This window comes from Lacerta agilis, chromosome 1, assembly GCF_009819535.1.
Source record: "Lacerta agilis isolate rLacAgi1 chromosome 1, rLacAgi1.pri, whole genome shotgun sequence".
NCBI lineage: Eukaryota > Metazoa > Chordata > Lepidosauria > Squamata > Lacertidae > Lacerta > Lacerta agilis.
Genome location: NC_046312.1, coordinates 89,790,498 through 89,806,196, shown reverse-complemented (window position 1 = coordinate 89,806,196; position 15,699 = coordinate 89,790,498). Strand labels below are relative to the sequence as shown.

At 40.2% G+C, this 15,699-nt stretch overlaps 1 protein-coding gene across 3 annotated transcripts in view; it reads left to right on the top strand.

Moving 5' to 3' along the window:
• The window catches only part of ADCY5 (adenylate cyclase 5), a 171,545-nt gene that overhangs the window by 137,862 nt on the left and 17,984 nt on the right, over positions 1-15,699 (top strand). For all 3 annotated transcript variants that reach the window (XM_033162718.1, XM_033162711.1, XM_033162727.1), the window contains 4 exons: positions 1,619-1,641; positions 6,008-6,152; positions 7,368-7,465; positions 13,933-14,020. In XM_033162718.1, coding sequence (XP_033018609.1) covers positions 1,619-1,641; positions 6,008-6,152; positions 7,368-7,465; positions 13,933-14,020 — 354 coding nt within the window. The remainder of the gene's footprint in view (positions 1-1,618; positions 1,642-6,007; positions 6,153-7,367; positions 7,466-13,932; positions 14,021-15,699) is intronic.

Sequence of the window (15,699 nt, the reverse complement as noted above, 5' to 3'; positions counted from 1 at the left end):
GTCACCAGTATCTCCAGATAGGGCTGGGAATAGCTGAGCTAGATGGGCCAGTGCCCATGTTTCTTCTTATGTCAGTGGCATCTCCAGTATGGGTTTTCCTAAGGAGAAATGCTGTTGTTCCCCTTAAAAAGCAACGAGTGGGGAGTGTCTTCAGTTGTGAAAGATTCTGCTCTCTTGTAGCAATGTTTGTTGCCATGGTTTCCTCGATGGTGGTGTTGTGGAGTCTTCTTTTTCCAGGAGTCTCAGCACAGAGCAATTGAAGAACTGTCTCCTGAGCATTAGTTAGCCAAAGTGGAAGAGATCTGGAAGTGATTGACATAGAGATTGTGTGCCAAACATGAGTGTGGCCAGAGTCTACCATCAGCTGTAGGAAAACCTCTGCTCTCTGAAATGCCTTCACTGTTTGTTGCTTTAAGGGTTCCTTTTCCCAGTCCAAACAAAACAAAGTAGACCCAGGACAAGCTAATATTTACCAAGTAGCCAAGAACCATATTTTTGGCATATATCTGTGAGATATACAGAGGAGTTTAATTCCCACTCTTTTTTGCAGGGGGTTGGGGGGTTGGGAGAGTGCTCTTTCCCCCTTTATATGCTAGTGTCATGTTTCTGAACATAATCAGGGAGATATTTTTGCAGCAAGATCTTTGCAGAGATGAGCAGTTGCTGTTCTGTTCCCAAGGTAACTCAGAAATTGTTGGCAATTCTGAATATTCCACTGAAAGAGTAGTTTGCCCAAGCTTCTTTCTTTCTTTCTTTCTTTCTTTCTTTCTTTCTTTCTTTCTTTCTTTCTTCAGAAAGAATCTGAAGAAGATACCTGGTATCTAAAGAAGTGTGCATGCACACAAAAGCTTATAACTTAGTTGGACTCTAAGGTGCTACTGGACCAATTTTTTTATTACTTATATTTATTGTTTGACTTAATATAAACAAGTTTGATTGAGTTAATTAGTCATTCAGAATGCACTAAGCAGATCACTGGCTGGTATCTGTGATCATTTCAGTTTTTTACAAAGTAAACATCCAGATTGACCTACCAATCAGTTCTATTTTAATACATCATTTGTAAGGACACATAGTAAAAAAATGTTACAGGTAGGTAGCCGTGTTGGTCTGCCATAGTCGAAACAAAACAAAACAAAATCCTTCCAGTAGCACCTTAGAGACCAACTGAGTTTGTTATTGGTATGAACTTTCGTGTGCATGCAGAAGTCATTTAAGGGTCTGGTGACTTCTGTTTCAGTGTATCTGAAGAAGTGTGCATGCACACGAAAGCTTATACCAATAACAAACTTAGTTGGTCTCTAAGGTGCCACTGGAAGGGTTTTTTTTATTTTGTTTTGAGTAAAACAATGAACCACAGTGCTCCTGTGAAAGAGTTTTAGATAAAACAAAATGCTGTTTACATCAGCTGGTGTGTGACAGGAGTTTAAGTGACCAACTTTATAGAAACATTTCTATTATTTGACTCATAACTGATAATTTTGCCTTCTTTTGGCATGACTGTTATCACTGTGATATGGACAAATGGAAGTATTTAGTAGGGTAATGGTCCAGAATTCTTCATTGTACTTGAGGTCATTCTGCTAGCTAATTTGTATATATATTTTTTTCTTTTCAGGGTTTTGAAGATCCAAAAGACAAGTAAGAGAAAAAATATAATTGATTCCTCTTTATTATAATGTGAAATTTTTCAAGCTGGCCACCTACAAATTGTGGAGAGGACCTTCTCGTTATAATACATCACCTTAAGTCACAATTTTCCTTATTCAGTGTTTATTAGGTTTTAGAACACAGTACGTAACAGGCTTATAAAGCCCAAGTGATGAATACATACATAACCATTACATCATCCTGCCACTGGCATTGTCTTTTGTTCTTTAAGGGAGCTTTGATGAGCCACATTTTTAAAAAGGCTGCACATGTAAAGCTCTTAAACTGGGTGCCACCAGTATGAAAAATTCAAGAATAAGCAGCTACTGGGGTGGGGGATGATTTAACTAAAAAAGAAAGTGAGAGGAAAAAGAAGAGGAACTAACTCTCAGCCTTACCTAACTCACAGGGTCATTGTGATGATTAACTACAGCAACCCTGCATTCCTGAACAACTCTGTTTCAAGATGGACACCAAGCACTGTTTGGTTTCATTCTCTGTGACACATCTAAAGTATTATTTGGAGCACTCCAAACATCTTTTTCACATGGCACAAAGGAAAAATGGAGAAGAAAGTTAATAGGTGGGGGAAGTGTAGAACTCTATTAGCCCTTTTCTGCATAACCTCAGAAGTTCAGAGATGCCACAGATTAACTGCTGATTGTAGCCTACAAGAGCCCTGCAGAGATTGCCTGATGTAAGGTCCCGTAAGGCTACTTCATGTTAAAGGAGGGAGCACTTGTGGTTCTCTGACTATGAAGGATGTGACTGCTTTGCCAATTTGCCAGAAGGGAGGTGCTTCTTGATTAGTCAAAACATGAGCCTTGCCTTCCTGCTGCTGCTGCTGCTGCTTGTATTGTTGCTGTGTAGCTCCTGAGCCAAAGATGGGAAGTGGAGGAGGTAGTGACTTAATTATTGATCTCCAACTTTTGTATCTATGTGCGCATGAGAATAATAAAGAAGGATAAGGTAATAGCTGGATGCCCCATTTATGATGTTCTATCTCCAAAAATGAGCACTATGAATGTCAGAGGGTGTATCTCCAGCCACAAAACCTGAACAGTCATTTACTCTCCCTTTGGACTATAGGAACTGTATTTCAGGGCAGAGGGGAGACAGCAAGATGTATTTAACATGATAATTTTAAGCACTCCACTCGCAGCTGTGATTGCCAGGATTCATTGAGCAAACCCATGACAATATAATAATATAGATAAACTCAGAGACTGCCAGCCAAGAAATCAGGAGATGCTAGCACATGCATTTCTTACCCATAGTGGTAAAGGACAGTATTGATTGGTTTGTCCACATAGGAGTAAGGAGCAAAAGCAGAATACAAAAGAGAATTGATTCAGTATATTACTTTCAAACTGTATAAAGGAATGAGGAAATAAGAAGAAACCATCTCTATCACACCTAAAAAGAAAAACGTTGAAAAAAATCAAGAGTGCCTTTTAAAGTGTTGAGTTCAGGATCTGTATAAGTCCTTCTTCCCATTTTGTCTACTTTCAACAAATCTTGGAGATTAAAAAAAATATTATTTCACCCCCTCTCACAATTCTTAATTGCTTTCATATGACTAAAAGTTGTATAAAATGACTGTAGTAAGAGCCATTATACAAAGCTTAATTAGGAATCATTTCCCAGGAAATATGCTCCTCTTTTGCAAATTTATTAACAAGAGTAATTCCCACTAAATGTCTGTGCCTTCTCAGGATCTTTAACCAGTTTGTTTGCTTGCTTGCTTGCTTGCTTGCTTGTATATCTAAATATTTTACCAGGGCAGATGGTTTGAATGAAAGTGTTTTTAGATCATTCTTGTGATATGAAAATCACATATGAAAAATAACTTCAATTTAAAGTTTTTTTGTCTAATGAATGCCCTAAATTCTACTATTTTTATCAGGAAAAGTTTATACGGGGATTATAATAATCTCTGTAAACATATTTTATCTAGATTTATGAACAATAAAACTGACTTTAATAAGCATACCAGATTTAATACTTAGGTTGCTGCTGTCTGTAACCCAAGTATACAAATTAGATTTGTAATGGCATCTGAGGAATTTCAGATATGAGTTATATAAGGCAGGAGTGGGGTGGGAGACAGAGAACTCCAGATTTATCACCAGTTGCCTAATTAAGGGTGTTTGTTAAAGTACCATTTTTGTTAGAGATGCCAAAGAAGACCAAGAGGATATTGTTCGGTTATGAAAATCTGAGATGAATAATTCAAGATCTGGGCTGTGCAGTTGTTTGCTGCCATTTTATTAAAACATAGTTTGTGCTAAATGAGAACATTCATGGCACAGAGGTGCCGTAAAATGTCTGAAGTCTCCGCAAAGGATGTGAGGTAGAATGTTATAGGTTCTCTTCCATGTGACATGGGTGAGATTTTTAATGTCACCCCCTGCCTCCAAATCAATGGGGGGTATAAGGCACCCTACCACCTATATATATTGATAGTTCCCCTGCTGTCGGGAAGAATGAAGGTGTTGGGGAAGGAGAGCAGTGCCTTGCAGAAGCTGGAAACATTCCCTTAGAAGGGATCCATTGCTTGGCGGACAAACAGCTATCTTCCTGTGCAGCCCCCCGGGGCACCAACGTAGATGGATTTAAAAGAGAGTTAAGACAAATTCATGGAGGAGGGGCTATTGATGGCTGCTAGCAATGGTGACTATGCTCTGCCTCCACAGTTGGAGGTAGTAACGCTTCTGAATGCCAGTTGCTGGGAACCACAGAAGGGGAGAGTGCTCTTGTGCGTGAATCTTGCTTGCGGGTTTCCCGCAGGCATCTGGTTGGCTACTGTGAGACCAGGATGGTAGACTAGATCAGGGGTCAGCAGCCTAAGGCCCATGGGCCAGAAGCGGCCCACGGACGTCGTTTGACTGGCCCATGAGCTGCCCATGAACCTAGTTGCCTGCTCGCATTCTGCGCTAAACCGGTGCAGTGCAACGCGTGGACTTGCTTCTGTGGCTCTGGAAATTGTGTCTGTGCACACAAAGACACCGAAAATCGCGGGTGCGCATGAAATCCAGCCCACAGAGGGATCTCCATGGGACCGATCCAGCCCAGGCAAGATAAACCTTGCTGACCCCTGGACTAGATGATCCATCAGTCTGATCCAGCATGTTCTACTTATGTTCTTGGAAACAGAGCTAGTTTTAAAAATGCAGAGATCCCTAAGTAGATTGCCAAGACAATACTCATTCATTTCTCAATGAAAGAACTTTAATTTTCTTAAGACAAATTTCAATGATATTTTTTAACATGGTTAACTCACTGTCCAAGGCTTATGCTATTTCAGTTTTCCCATAGCAAATATTAGATTTTGACTGTGAAAAGAGCTGGAATTCTTTACTTTGGGTGTGATAAATCATGATAGCATAATACATTTGGTCTTACTATTTGAACTATGAATTATGAACATAAAATCATCAACAAGTTCACCCATTCATAAGAGATGTACAGCAGCCATGAAGTAAAACTGAATTATTTACCTTTCAGTTTGGGGAGTTTGATTTTGTTTCCTTTGAGACGGAGCTTGATGAAACACTTCTGCTCTGCTGAACAAGGTGGCAAAATAGAACCTTTTTCCTCACAGGGTTTACAGAGCATTGTTTCTTATCAGATGTGCAAAGATCCGTTGAACGTATTCTGTAGTTAAGAATGTGGCTTCTAAAGAGGTCAGTAATACTATTTCTGAAGGCAGGCAGGTTAATATCGTAGCTTCCCTCTGTAGTTCAAGAGGCTGACAAAAGAAACCTAGGTGTTTTGTCTTCAATATGATCTGTATGTTGCTACAGTCGGGTTGACTTCTTTCATATGAAGTCATCAAAACAGCAGCACTGAGAAAGCAATGTGGTCCCTGCATGCTTGGGTGAGCCCTGCAGTGTACAGAAGTACCATTTTTGCAGCTTAGAGAATCCTGAAGGATGTGTGTCTGGGCCACTGCTGTTAGCAGGTGAGGATACACTGCAAGGTACCACTTGTAAATTTGCTGATAGCAAATAACAGTAAAGGGAGATGCTTACTGCAATTCACGAAACCCAAAAGATTGCAGTTTCACAAGTTGTTACTGGGTTCTCCTTTAGGGTCAGCATAATGTGAAGGGTTATAGGGCACTGATGCAGCTTGGAAAGGCAGCCTTATGTAGAATTACAAATGCCGCCTACATTGCTGCAGAATAAATTCATGTTTCCAAAATGACAGTAGAATTCTTCCTTCAGACTGTCAGTAGAAACCCAGCGTAGGCTTGCAACAGGCAAAAGTGACGAACTGATTCATCCTTTGGGTGACACATTGTTGAAGGCTCTTCTGGTGTAAATACCCAGGCTGACTGGTCTCTGCTTTATAGGAATATCCAGGAAAGCATGAATCCGGAAGATGAAGTGGATGAGTTTCTAGGCCGCGCCATTGATGCAAGGAGTATTGACCGCTTACGTTCTGAACACGTTCGCAAGTTTCTCTTAACATTCAGGGAACTTGACTTGGAGAAGAAGGTAATATTCCTCAAGAAGAGGTGTGTCTGTGGAGGTCAGTTAAGAACGAAACCAGACAGATGATGGTGACAAATCTGTATCTTTAAACTTAAAAGTTGTAAAATCTGAATCAGTGCAAATCATTTGTAAAGCAAGGGGCATGGTTTAAAGCTCAAGAGAGGCATGTGAATCAGATGCATAGATCCACCCCACCCCAAAATCCACTGCTTTTGCACCCCACTCCCCACCCCCGCAATCTCTCTGAAAGCTGTTTTTCCTTCTCAGCTCTTTCATTTCCAGTATTGGAGCCCATTGGGGTGAGTGGGTAAAAATTCCCTTTGGTATTCAACTGAGGTAGAGAGGTTCACAGTCCTCTCCCCACACACCTTTAAAAAAACAAAACAAAAAACCTTTAAATTGCAACCCCCAGTCCCCACTTCTCACACAATTTGGGAAGACTGCTTAATGACTTCAGTCTGCCACTGTCATTTGTATTTTGGCCCTCAAACAACTTCTTCTTCTTCTTCTTCTTCTTCTTCTTCTTCTTCTTCTTCTTCTTCTTCTTCTTCCCCAGTCTAGACATCAATACTTAAGAAATTTATATTGCACTACTAAAGAACTTTGGCCTCTTTTTACATACCAATGCTTCTCAGATGTCTCCTAGATAGCAAAAAGCATGTTGTCAGATCTGGTGTATTGGGAGACAGTATTTGTACATTAATTTCAGCTGCTTTTCCAATTGCTTTATTGCATTTGGTCCTGGGCAATGAGCATATTTGAACAGGTAAGGAAGATCTGATGAACTGCTTTTCTTGAAGCTTTGCATATATCTACAATGTTACATGATATCTCAGAATCTATCATTCCTAATAAGAATGCTTTAACACATTTTTTCATAGTTTTTCCCTTTTAGTTTACAAGTTCGTTAAAAAATTGCCTGCAAGCAGCCCTTTTTCCTTGTTACTAGTGAAGGAAACTTTCAGCAGATGTTTGAAGGTGATCTTGGCACTGGGTATTTTGTGTGAGGGATATGTGTCCTCCTATCTAATATATGAATTTGTAGTAATTGCCTATAAAAGTAGTATCAATTTATTTCCATTTTATAGCCCCCTGTACCACTTGCAAGCTAACAACACAGCAATAAGGGCATAGGCAAATCTGTTAAGAAATGCAAGATTCAGAAAGGGACTTTAACATGAGAATTCACTATCTAACACATGGTACCTTTCCTTGCAGTACTCCAAACAGGTGGATGATCGATTTGGTGCATATGTGGCTTGTGCCTCCATAGTCTTCCTCTTCATTTGCTTTGTTCAAATCACAATTGTTCCACAGTGAGTAGATCTTTATATCTTTCCTTGCACAATCCAGCTTCCTTTTTACTATTCCTGGCTTCTTTGCACTAAAGTGAAGTAAAATTCTTTCCCATAATGTGTGGCTGTGTGGCACACTGCAGTGCTTATTGTTGACATCCATTTGAGAAACATGATTTAGTCTATTTTCACAAAAATATCACAGGAAAAGACCCTCTGGGTGCTTATCTAGGGTACTACACTTTGCAACATTGTACTATATGCGCAGGTTGAAAACTCAACACCTGCATTCAAAATGAATCATGAACATAAATAACATTCATGCAGCTTTGACCATAACACCTAAACTTGCTCAACACAGAATACATAATCAAAATAAAAACAGAAACAACCAAATAACTCCCCCCCCCATGGTGTATAGCATAATATATTCTTATACAGTAGTGATATATCCTTTTCAGCAATGAGGGCTGGCTGTGCCATATATTCAAATAACTTTCATTCCATTTGCTTTAAAAAAAATAATTAAAGCAATTTTAAGTAATATTTATTCCACAATGACTCCATTATTTCTGATCAGCTTGTTTCTCCAGTGTCTTTTCCGCAAAGGTTTTTGATACCATTGTGGTATTGACTCTGAGTAGTTTATACATTTTGGATACTATTTCCCTTACTTGCAAGTGTTATAACTATCTACAGTTATATCAATTGTTCATATTCTGTTATTGGTCCAGTTGCTTCAATTATAACCAAGATTGAAAGTAAAATATGTTATTTGATGCTTTTGAAACAAATCACTTTTATGTTTACCAATTTTTTTAATAAGTTATTTTCTGCTTTGCTGTTTGTCCTTTGGTACAAATGTTTTAGTCCATTAAGTTTCTCTTTCCATTCATGGTATTGTTTGTCATCTACTGGATCTTCCAATATTGATGGAGAAATGGTATGAGTGGAGTGGTTTTTTATGCAAGTTTTTTGGACCACATATTGGAGTTTTGCATTATTAGCAATAAAGGTGGCTGCAATTCTACCAAGAAGCTGGGTTCAGGAGAGTGACAGGGAAGCAATGAGAGGTGAGGTAAGAGTGTGGAGATGAAAAGGATGGAAAAGTTAGTGACAGGAAACAGGATGTGGCTGAAGTCACCATGTCCCCCCACCCCCCACATATGAAACTTCTTAGGCCTTTTACTGCTGCTTTTATCACCCTGGCTTGTTCTTCTACAAGGCAAAAGAGAAAGCACTGTGCAAGGAGAGGCAGAAAATCAGTTCCACAAAGCAGCGGAAGCAAAAAACATGTAATCTAAAATTTAGACGGCTCCATCTAGGAAAACTGAAGAGAAACCAAAAAGAGGCTTGCAGCTAAATTTAGGTCGATCTCTTCACTTTAATGTGTGATTAAAAGCTACTAAATTTATTCTTTCTGGCTTAGCTCAGCATCTCTGAGGCTTTAGATCACAGGTCTGTGATTTCCATTATTCTTCAGTAATCACAACTTTTACAGGATTTGTGCCTTTGCTGAGCTTTTACAGAAATGGTCCAGTAGGCCTAATCGCAGGAATAGGGACATTTGCCATGTTCATTGAAGGTGCAACACACACCCATCTTATGTAATGTTGGAAAAGCATCTATTGCTGAGGCAAGGTCTGCATTGCTGTTGGCTTTTTTTACAGATGGAGTAGACTTTCCAGTTTTCCTTTCTGACCAAGAAACAATTTATTTTTGAAGCTGTTTTTACTTCGGAATGACTTTCCATTATGTGCTACATGTGTCTTCAGGTGCCAGGACTTAGTGGATCCTAGGATTACACCACTAGAGCAGCACATAAGGGTGGGGAGAGGGGAGATTGGGCTGACTCCAGAGTTTGCTTTTAGGAAAGATCTCAAGCAACAACCATATATTGGGTCATTCCCACAGACAAGTGATCTGCCTACACACCCCTTGCAATGAGCACCTACAGATTTAATCAGTTTGATAATTCTTAGTACCCTTCACTTCTTGTCTCCCAAATGCCAGAAGAGCAACAAGAAAGGTGTAACAGTGAAAGCAGTACATTCTCTCAAGGAATGGGGACTGTTGCCAGGACAGTGGAAAATTGTATGCAAGCAGCAAGACCCTCTCCCTCCCAAGTATGTGTCTGTCTGCATCAATGATATGATGCAGTTTCCCTGATGGTCTCTGTAGTGCCAGGAGAAAAAGGAAGTGGATTAGATTTGAGCCGGATCCAGGGCTCATCTTGGCAAAGCCCTCAAGCATCATGTGCTTCAGGCACGGTAGTTTGTCTGGATGTTGCTAAGGCAATCCAGAACAACGTGATCTTGGAAGCTGCCTGATGATAAGACTTTGGTTATATTGGAGAATGCAAAGATAGCCCCAAAAATGAAACAATATAAAGTATTATTTGCTGAAACTGGAAATCCCAGGCACATTTTACTGTAATTCACTTCACAGGGTTGTAGACTGTGAAGCAGGACTCGAGTTATAATTTTACCCATAATAAAATTGTTGTGAAAGGAGGCCAGCTTTCTAACTTAGTGGTGGTTCAAAATAGCAGAGGTGTTGACAGTAGTTTGGCAGCCAAGCCTAGAGTCCAGAATCAAAATACACACTGCAAAAAACGATTAGCAGCTAATTTTCACTTTAGCTCTAACAGCTTTGTGGGGAAGGTGAAAGCCATCAAGTCTGAGCTTCAGGACAAATCCTTGGGGAGGTCATTTTCCCAGCTAAACTTACCCTGCAAACTTACTTTGGCTTTAAAGCAATAATGCTGTCATTACTTCCACTGCTGGAGAATTCTAGGAATTGTGGTTTGTTGAAGACACTCACAATTCTCTGTTAGACAGCCACTAACTCTTTCTCACAGGACCACTTGAAGACTGGGGTGGCATGCAACAATATTAAACTGATTTATCTGCACCCTTTTTGATTATCCAGAACTCTTCATCAGGCAATATGTCACACAAAACTGGGGTGGGGGGAAACACAGGGAAAATTAAGAAGTAACAAATTAGACTGGATGTTGACAAAGCTTCCTAGTTAGGCAGAGAGGAAGAAATAAAGACAAACACTGCAGTCTCTATATTGGCAAAATAAAAAAATAGGAAGCAGTCCTTAAGTCTTTATCCCATAATCCTGGTTGTGTAGTCTAATAACTGTAACATCTAGCAGAGACTTGATAAGCCTGCAGTCTACATCAAGGAACTATAAATATAAATATATAAAAGCTTACCTTCTGGCTGCAACATCCAGCCTGATTATTGTATGTTTTCCCCTCCCCCCTGCTTTGTGTAACTTTTTACCTGATTAAATGTTCTGGAGAACTCAAAGGTTTGCCATATTTTGTGGCATTTTAATTGGTCTTAATAAAGGTATTGCTCAGCTGTGTATTTTAGAGGTTCATAGCTTCATTTGCTTTTTATTTGTAGTGTAAATATTTGTCTGTAGTGCAAATGTTCTCTAAGAACTGCTGGGACAACAAAATTATACATGTAAGATGGCTCAATTCAGACATAACCATCTTGGTCTTATAAACCATAGTTTATCAGACAAAGAATGAGGCTTATGCCCACATGCTTCCTCTTCTCTCCTCTCTTTGCGTGTCTGGCTTCAAGGAAGACTTCTGCTTTGTAAGCAGCACTTAAACAACAGTTTCCTGGATCACACTTCACAGAAAACTAGTTTAAGAAAACTTCATTGAAATTAGGTACTCAAGGAGAGATCATTCTTGGCCCCAAAACCATGGATTATTGGACTGAAATCATTATGTCTGAACCAGTTCAATGTTTGTAATATTGTGTGGCAATGGATATATGTGCGTTGAGCACTGTAAATGTCCATGAGATACTGACCAAAAGCATGGAGGGGTTCAGAAATGAAAACTCACAGCAAAATGGCAGTGATAGATTTATTATAATCAGCAGGAAAGCCACAAAAGCTTGGTGAATAAATTAGCAAGTGGAAATGCTCTTTGTAGTGAGGGAAGAGCATGAAACCCAGCTGGCTTTTATGTGGTTAGCCTTAATGTTAACCGTGCGTGATAATCATTGTTGTTGAATTATGGATGAGGTTGAGCAATAGGAAGGGAAGGGTGAGCCGGTTTTGTTTGTTGTTTTTAATAATAAGGTAACATGGAAATGTTTCACTCATAAATCCTATGCTAAAACATGGCAGTGATGTTCTGAACTGAAGTGGAGGTATTACTCTGAACAAGCCCATATAACCGGGATTCTGTATGGTAGCTGGAAAACCAATCTACCCAATACGTATATAGGTATCAGTACCGGCACAAGAGAACATATTTCCTCCCTGCTCTGGCACTACCAGGACCTGGCCCCACCTTCTGTGCTGAGGTGGCAAAAGTCACTGTCAATGCTGTGCCACTCACTGTTCAGTCAAGATATTCTAACCAATGCACCTGGGCCACACACTGGACCTTTTTTTTCAAAATTGGAAGGGTGCAAGGAGGGGTGATGAAGAAAGAGACAGAACTGTCTGATTTTACCTAGTGTTCTGTGCACCATTGAAACAGTTCCCTTCCACTAATGTGACATGCCAGCCAAGTTTCATACCTCTACTACACTTAATAAAAACATAAGAAGAACCTACTGAATCAGGCCAATAGCCCATCCTAGTGCAGCATCCTGTTTTCATAGAGGCCAGCCAGATTCCTCTGGGAAGCCCACAAGCAGGGTCACAAGTGCAACAGCATTTTGCCTGTCTGTAATTCCGTAGAATTGATGCTTTTGAATTATGGTGCTGGAGGAGACTCTTGAGAGTCCCGTGGACTGCAAGAAGATCAAACCTATCCATTCTCAAAGAAATCAGCCCTGAGTACTCACTAGAAGGACAGATCCTGAAGTTGAGGCTCCAGTACTTTGGCCACCTCATGAGAAGAGAAGAATCCCTAGAAAAGACCCTGATGTTGGGAAAGATGGAGGGCACAAGGAGAAGGGGACGACAGAGGATGAGATGGTTGGACAGTGTTCTTGAAGCTACTAACATGAGTTTGGCCAAACTGCGAGAGGCAGTGAAGGATAGGCGTGCCTGGCGTACTCTGGTCCATGGGGTCACGAAGAGTCGGACACGACTGAACGACTGAACAACAACAACAATTCCTATCAACTGGCTTTCAGAGGCATAATGTGTCTTGATGGTGGAGGTAGAATTTATTGCCACATGCAAGCCCCCCTCCATTTAAAACACATATAAAAACTCCAAGGACTTCACAAAAATGGAATGCTACATGGTTTGATGATCCATTAGCTTGGATAGCTGTAAAACAACAACATGTAAACACTTTTTTAGTTATACTCAATAGTCATAATTAATTTATAGATGCAAGTTGGTGCAAAAGTCATTCACAAATCTAAGGGCCAAAGTAGACCTGGTGCTGGGGGACCCAGAATCCGATCCCTTTTATTTTATATTCTAGAAAGCTACATAAGGCGGAGAGGCCAAATTAGACTGGGGAAATAGCTATGGGGTGGTGGTGTGTAGAAACGAAATTCTGCTTTTCCCCAATTCCAATTTGAAGCTACTGCTTGCCCTTCAGGAGAAATGTAATCTCCACAGGGAAGATTTGTTCTTCAGTAAAACCAACAACAATCCATGATCCAGATGCAATGCTCAGGTAAATATTGTGGCTTATTGCTCCTGCTTTCACACTGTGAAAGGAACATTACTATGTGATCTGTGCATTCACAGCAAGTTGTTAATTATGGCTTACTGTGGTGTATGAACTGGGTTATTGATGCAAAGGAAGTGGCCAGAATTTGTTTGGGTGTTTGCTCTGTTTTTCATTTTTCTGTTGTTTTTCAAGTGCTTGACAAATAATGCATCTTTAGATGTTTTAGATCAGGGGTGGCCAACTCCCAAGAGACTGCGATCTACTCACAGAGTTAAAAACTGGCAGTGATCTACCCCCTTTTGGGGGGTTCAGGTCAAAGTTGTTGAGTTTTTTTCAGGGAGGAGGTAAAATGTTGAGCTTCTTTTAGGGGAGCCACAGTTGTTCAGCTTCTTTGGGGGGAGCCAATGATCTACCAGTGATCTACCGCAGACATCCAGTGATCTACCGGTAGATCATGATCTACCTGTTGGACATGCCTGTTTTAGATCATTTGAAATAGAACCAGTGAGAATGAAAATTGTATCTGGATTTTGGAATATAATGTAACATACCGATTAAGAACAGTGTGAAATGATTACAGTGGGTTGCCAATATTTCTTTCTCAAATTTACTAAGCTGCCATCCAGTTTTGTTGTTCACTACCAACTTGTGGATTGAACTACTCTTAATCATAAACCTTTTCTTTTTTCACTGTTGGAGCTGTTATCTCAGGAGGGTGGTGCTTCCTCCTATATTTCTTAGCTAACATAAAGAGAACAGTGATCTTGTGGTTTTCTATCCTCTCTTCCTGCATCTTCCAATGACTCTACTATGCCTCCTTTCATTTGTTACACTCATCTCACATGGCTGTGTTTTCTGGTTTCAGCTCTGTGTTTATGCTGGCATTCTACCTGACCTGTTTTGTGATCCTCACCACAGTAATATTTGTTTCAGTCATCTACTCCTGCGTAAAGGTGAGTGGTAGTAATTTGATGGTATAATCCTATATGTATCTACTCAGAAGTAAGCCCCATTTAGTTCAATGGGATTTATTCTCTGGCAAGTGGGTGATGATTTGCTCACTATTTTGTGGCAATTTGATTAGTCTTCATAAAGACATTGCCCTGCTGTGGATTTTGGATCTCTTACCTGTCCTTCACCATAAGGTCCCAGATTACAATATAAAAATACAATTTTAAATCCAGTAAAAACAATTTTAAATCAGAGGAATAGGATGGATCGTGTGTGTGTGTGTGTAAGACCATGTAATACATACAGCATACAGTGATAGCTATACCATGATAGTGCTAGACACCTCTGTGGGAAGGGAATTCCACAATTTAAGGGCTGACACACAGAAAGCCCTCTCTTGGGTTATCATTCTGTGTACTTCTGTCAGAACTGCCAGGGCAGCCTCCTCTGCTCATCTTAACATCTGACAGTCTGTAGGTAAGGAGCCAATAAGATAATTGGCTCCTACATCATTTTAAAGCTCTAAACACCAAAGTGAATAGAAACTAACTATTAACCAGCATAGTTGTTATATGAGCTTGAATGGAGCCTCAGCCAGTGATTGACTACTGCATTTTGAACCAGTTGAAGTTTCAGAATTGAAGGTACCCAAGCATGGAGTACAGGGTCTGAGTCACGGAGAACCAAGGCTAGAGCTGGTGAACCATTCACAGCTGGAAATAGGCCCCTTAGTCACCAAGGCCACTTGAGTTTCAAGTAACACTGTTGGAACTAAGAGTACCCCCAAGTTGCGAGCCCCCTCTTTCCAGAGGAGTGTAACCCTTTTGAGAAGAGGCCATTTCCCCCTCCCCCCCCAACCAGAGAACTTAGAACATATAATACTTCTGACTTATTGGGATTTTGCTTTAATTTATTGGCCCACACCCAGCCCATCACCACTTCCAATCACTGATCTAGCACCTGAACTGCCTCTCCTGATGCAGATGGAATGAGAAACTAGAGCTGGGGATCATCAGCATATTGATAACACCTTGCTCCAAATTTCCTGAAATAGCATGGCTGAGCAATAGCCTTCCTTAAGTAGGAGCAGAACCACTATTACACAGAGTCCCTTGCCTTTTTGTACTCTATAAAGCATTGTCAGTACTTGGAATGCTGTTTGAATTTCTTTTCAGTGGGGGGGGGGGGGGAGAAACCAGTTAATGGAAAAGTGACTAGTAGTGACTCATGAAATACCTAGTGACAAATCATACAGCTATAACCTTTATTTTGCCTTGGTATGCTGATTTCAGTGCTTAGGCTCTGAACTATTGCCCTAGCATCCAAAAGTATTTTATTGCTGTCAGTACTGAACTTATTGATGACCCATTCTGACTCAGCTTCCACATTTCTGAGATAAGCTGCTATTTGTAGGAAATTAGCTTCTGTCTGGTTTGCTAATTGAAAACATACTCTTTAAAAGTGTCATAAAGAGAATAACTAGGTTTTGTGCTTAGAATATGCTTATTCTTAAGAGATTTAATCAGTTTGTTGGTGTCTCATGTTAATCCTAGTGTTCCCTGGTCCAGTTTAAGAACATGCTTAGGTGATCAGTGATAGGGAGGACAGCCTGCTTGAGCATAGTAGTTGGGTTGCATATAATTCTAAGCCATGGTTTGTTTGTTTGTTCATTCAAACACTG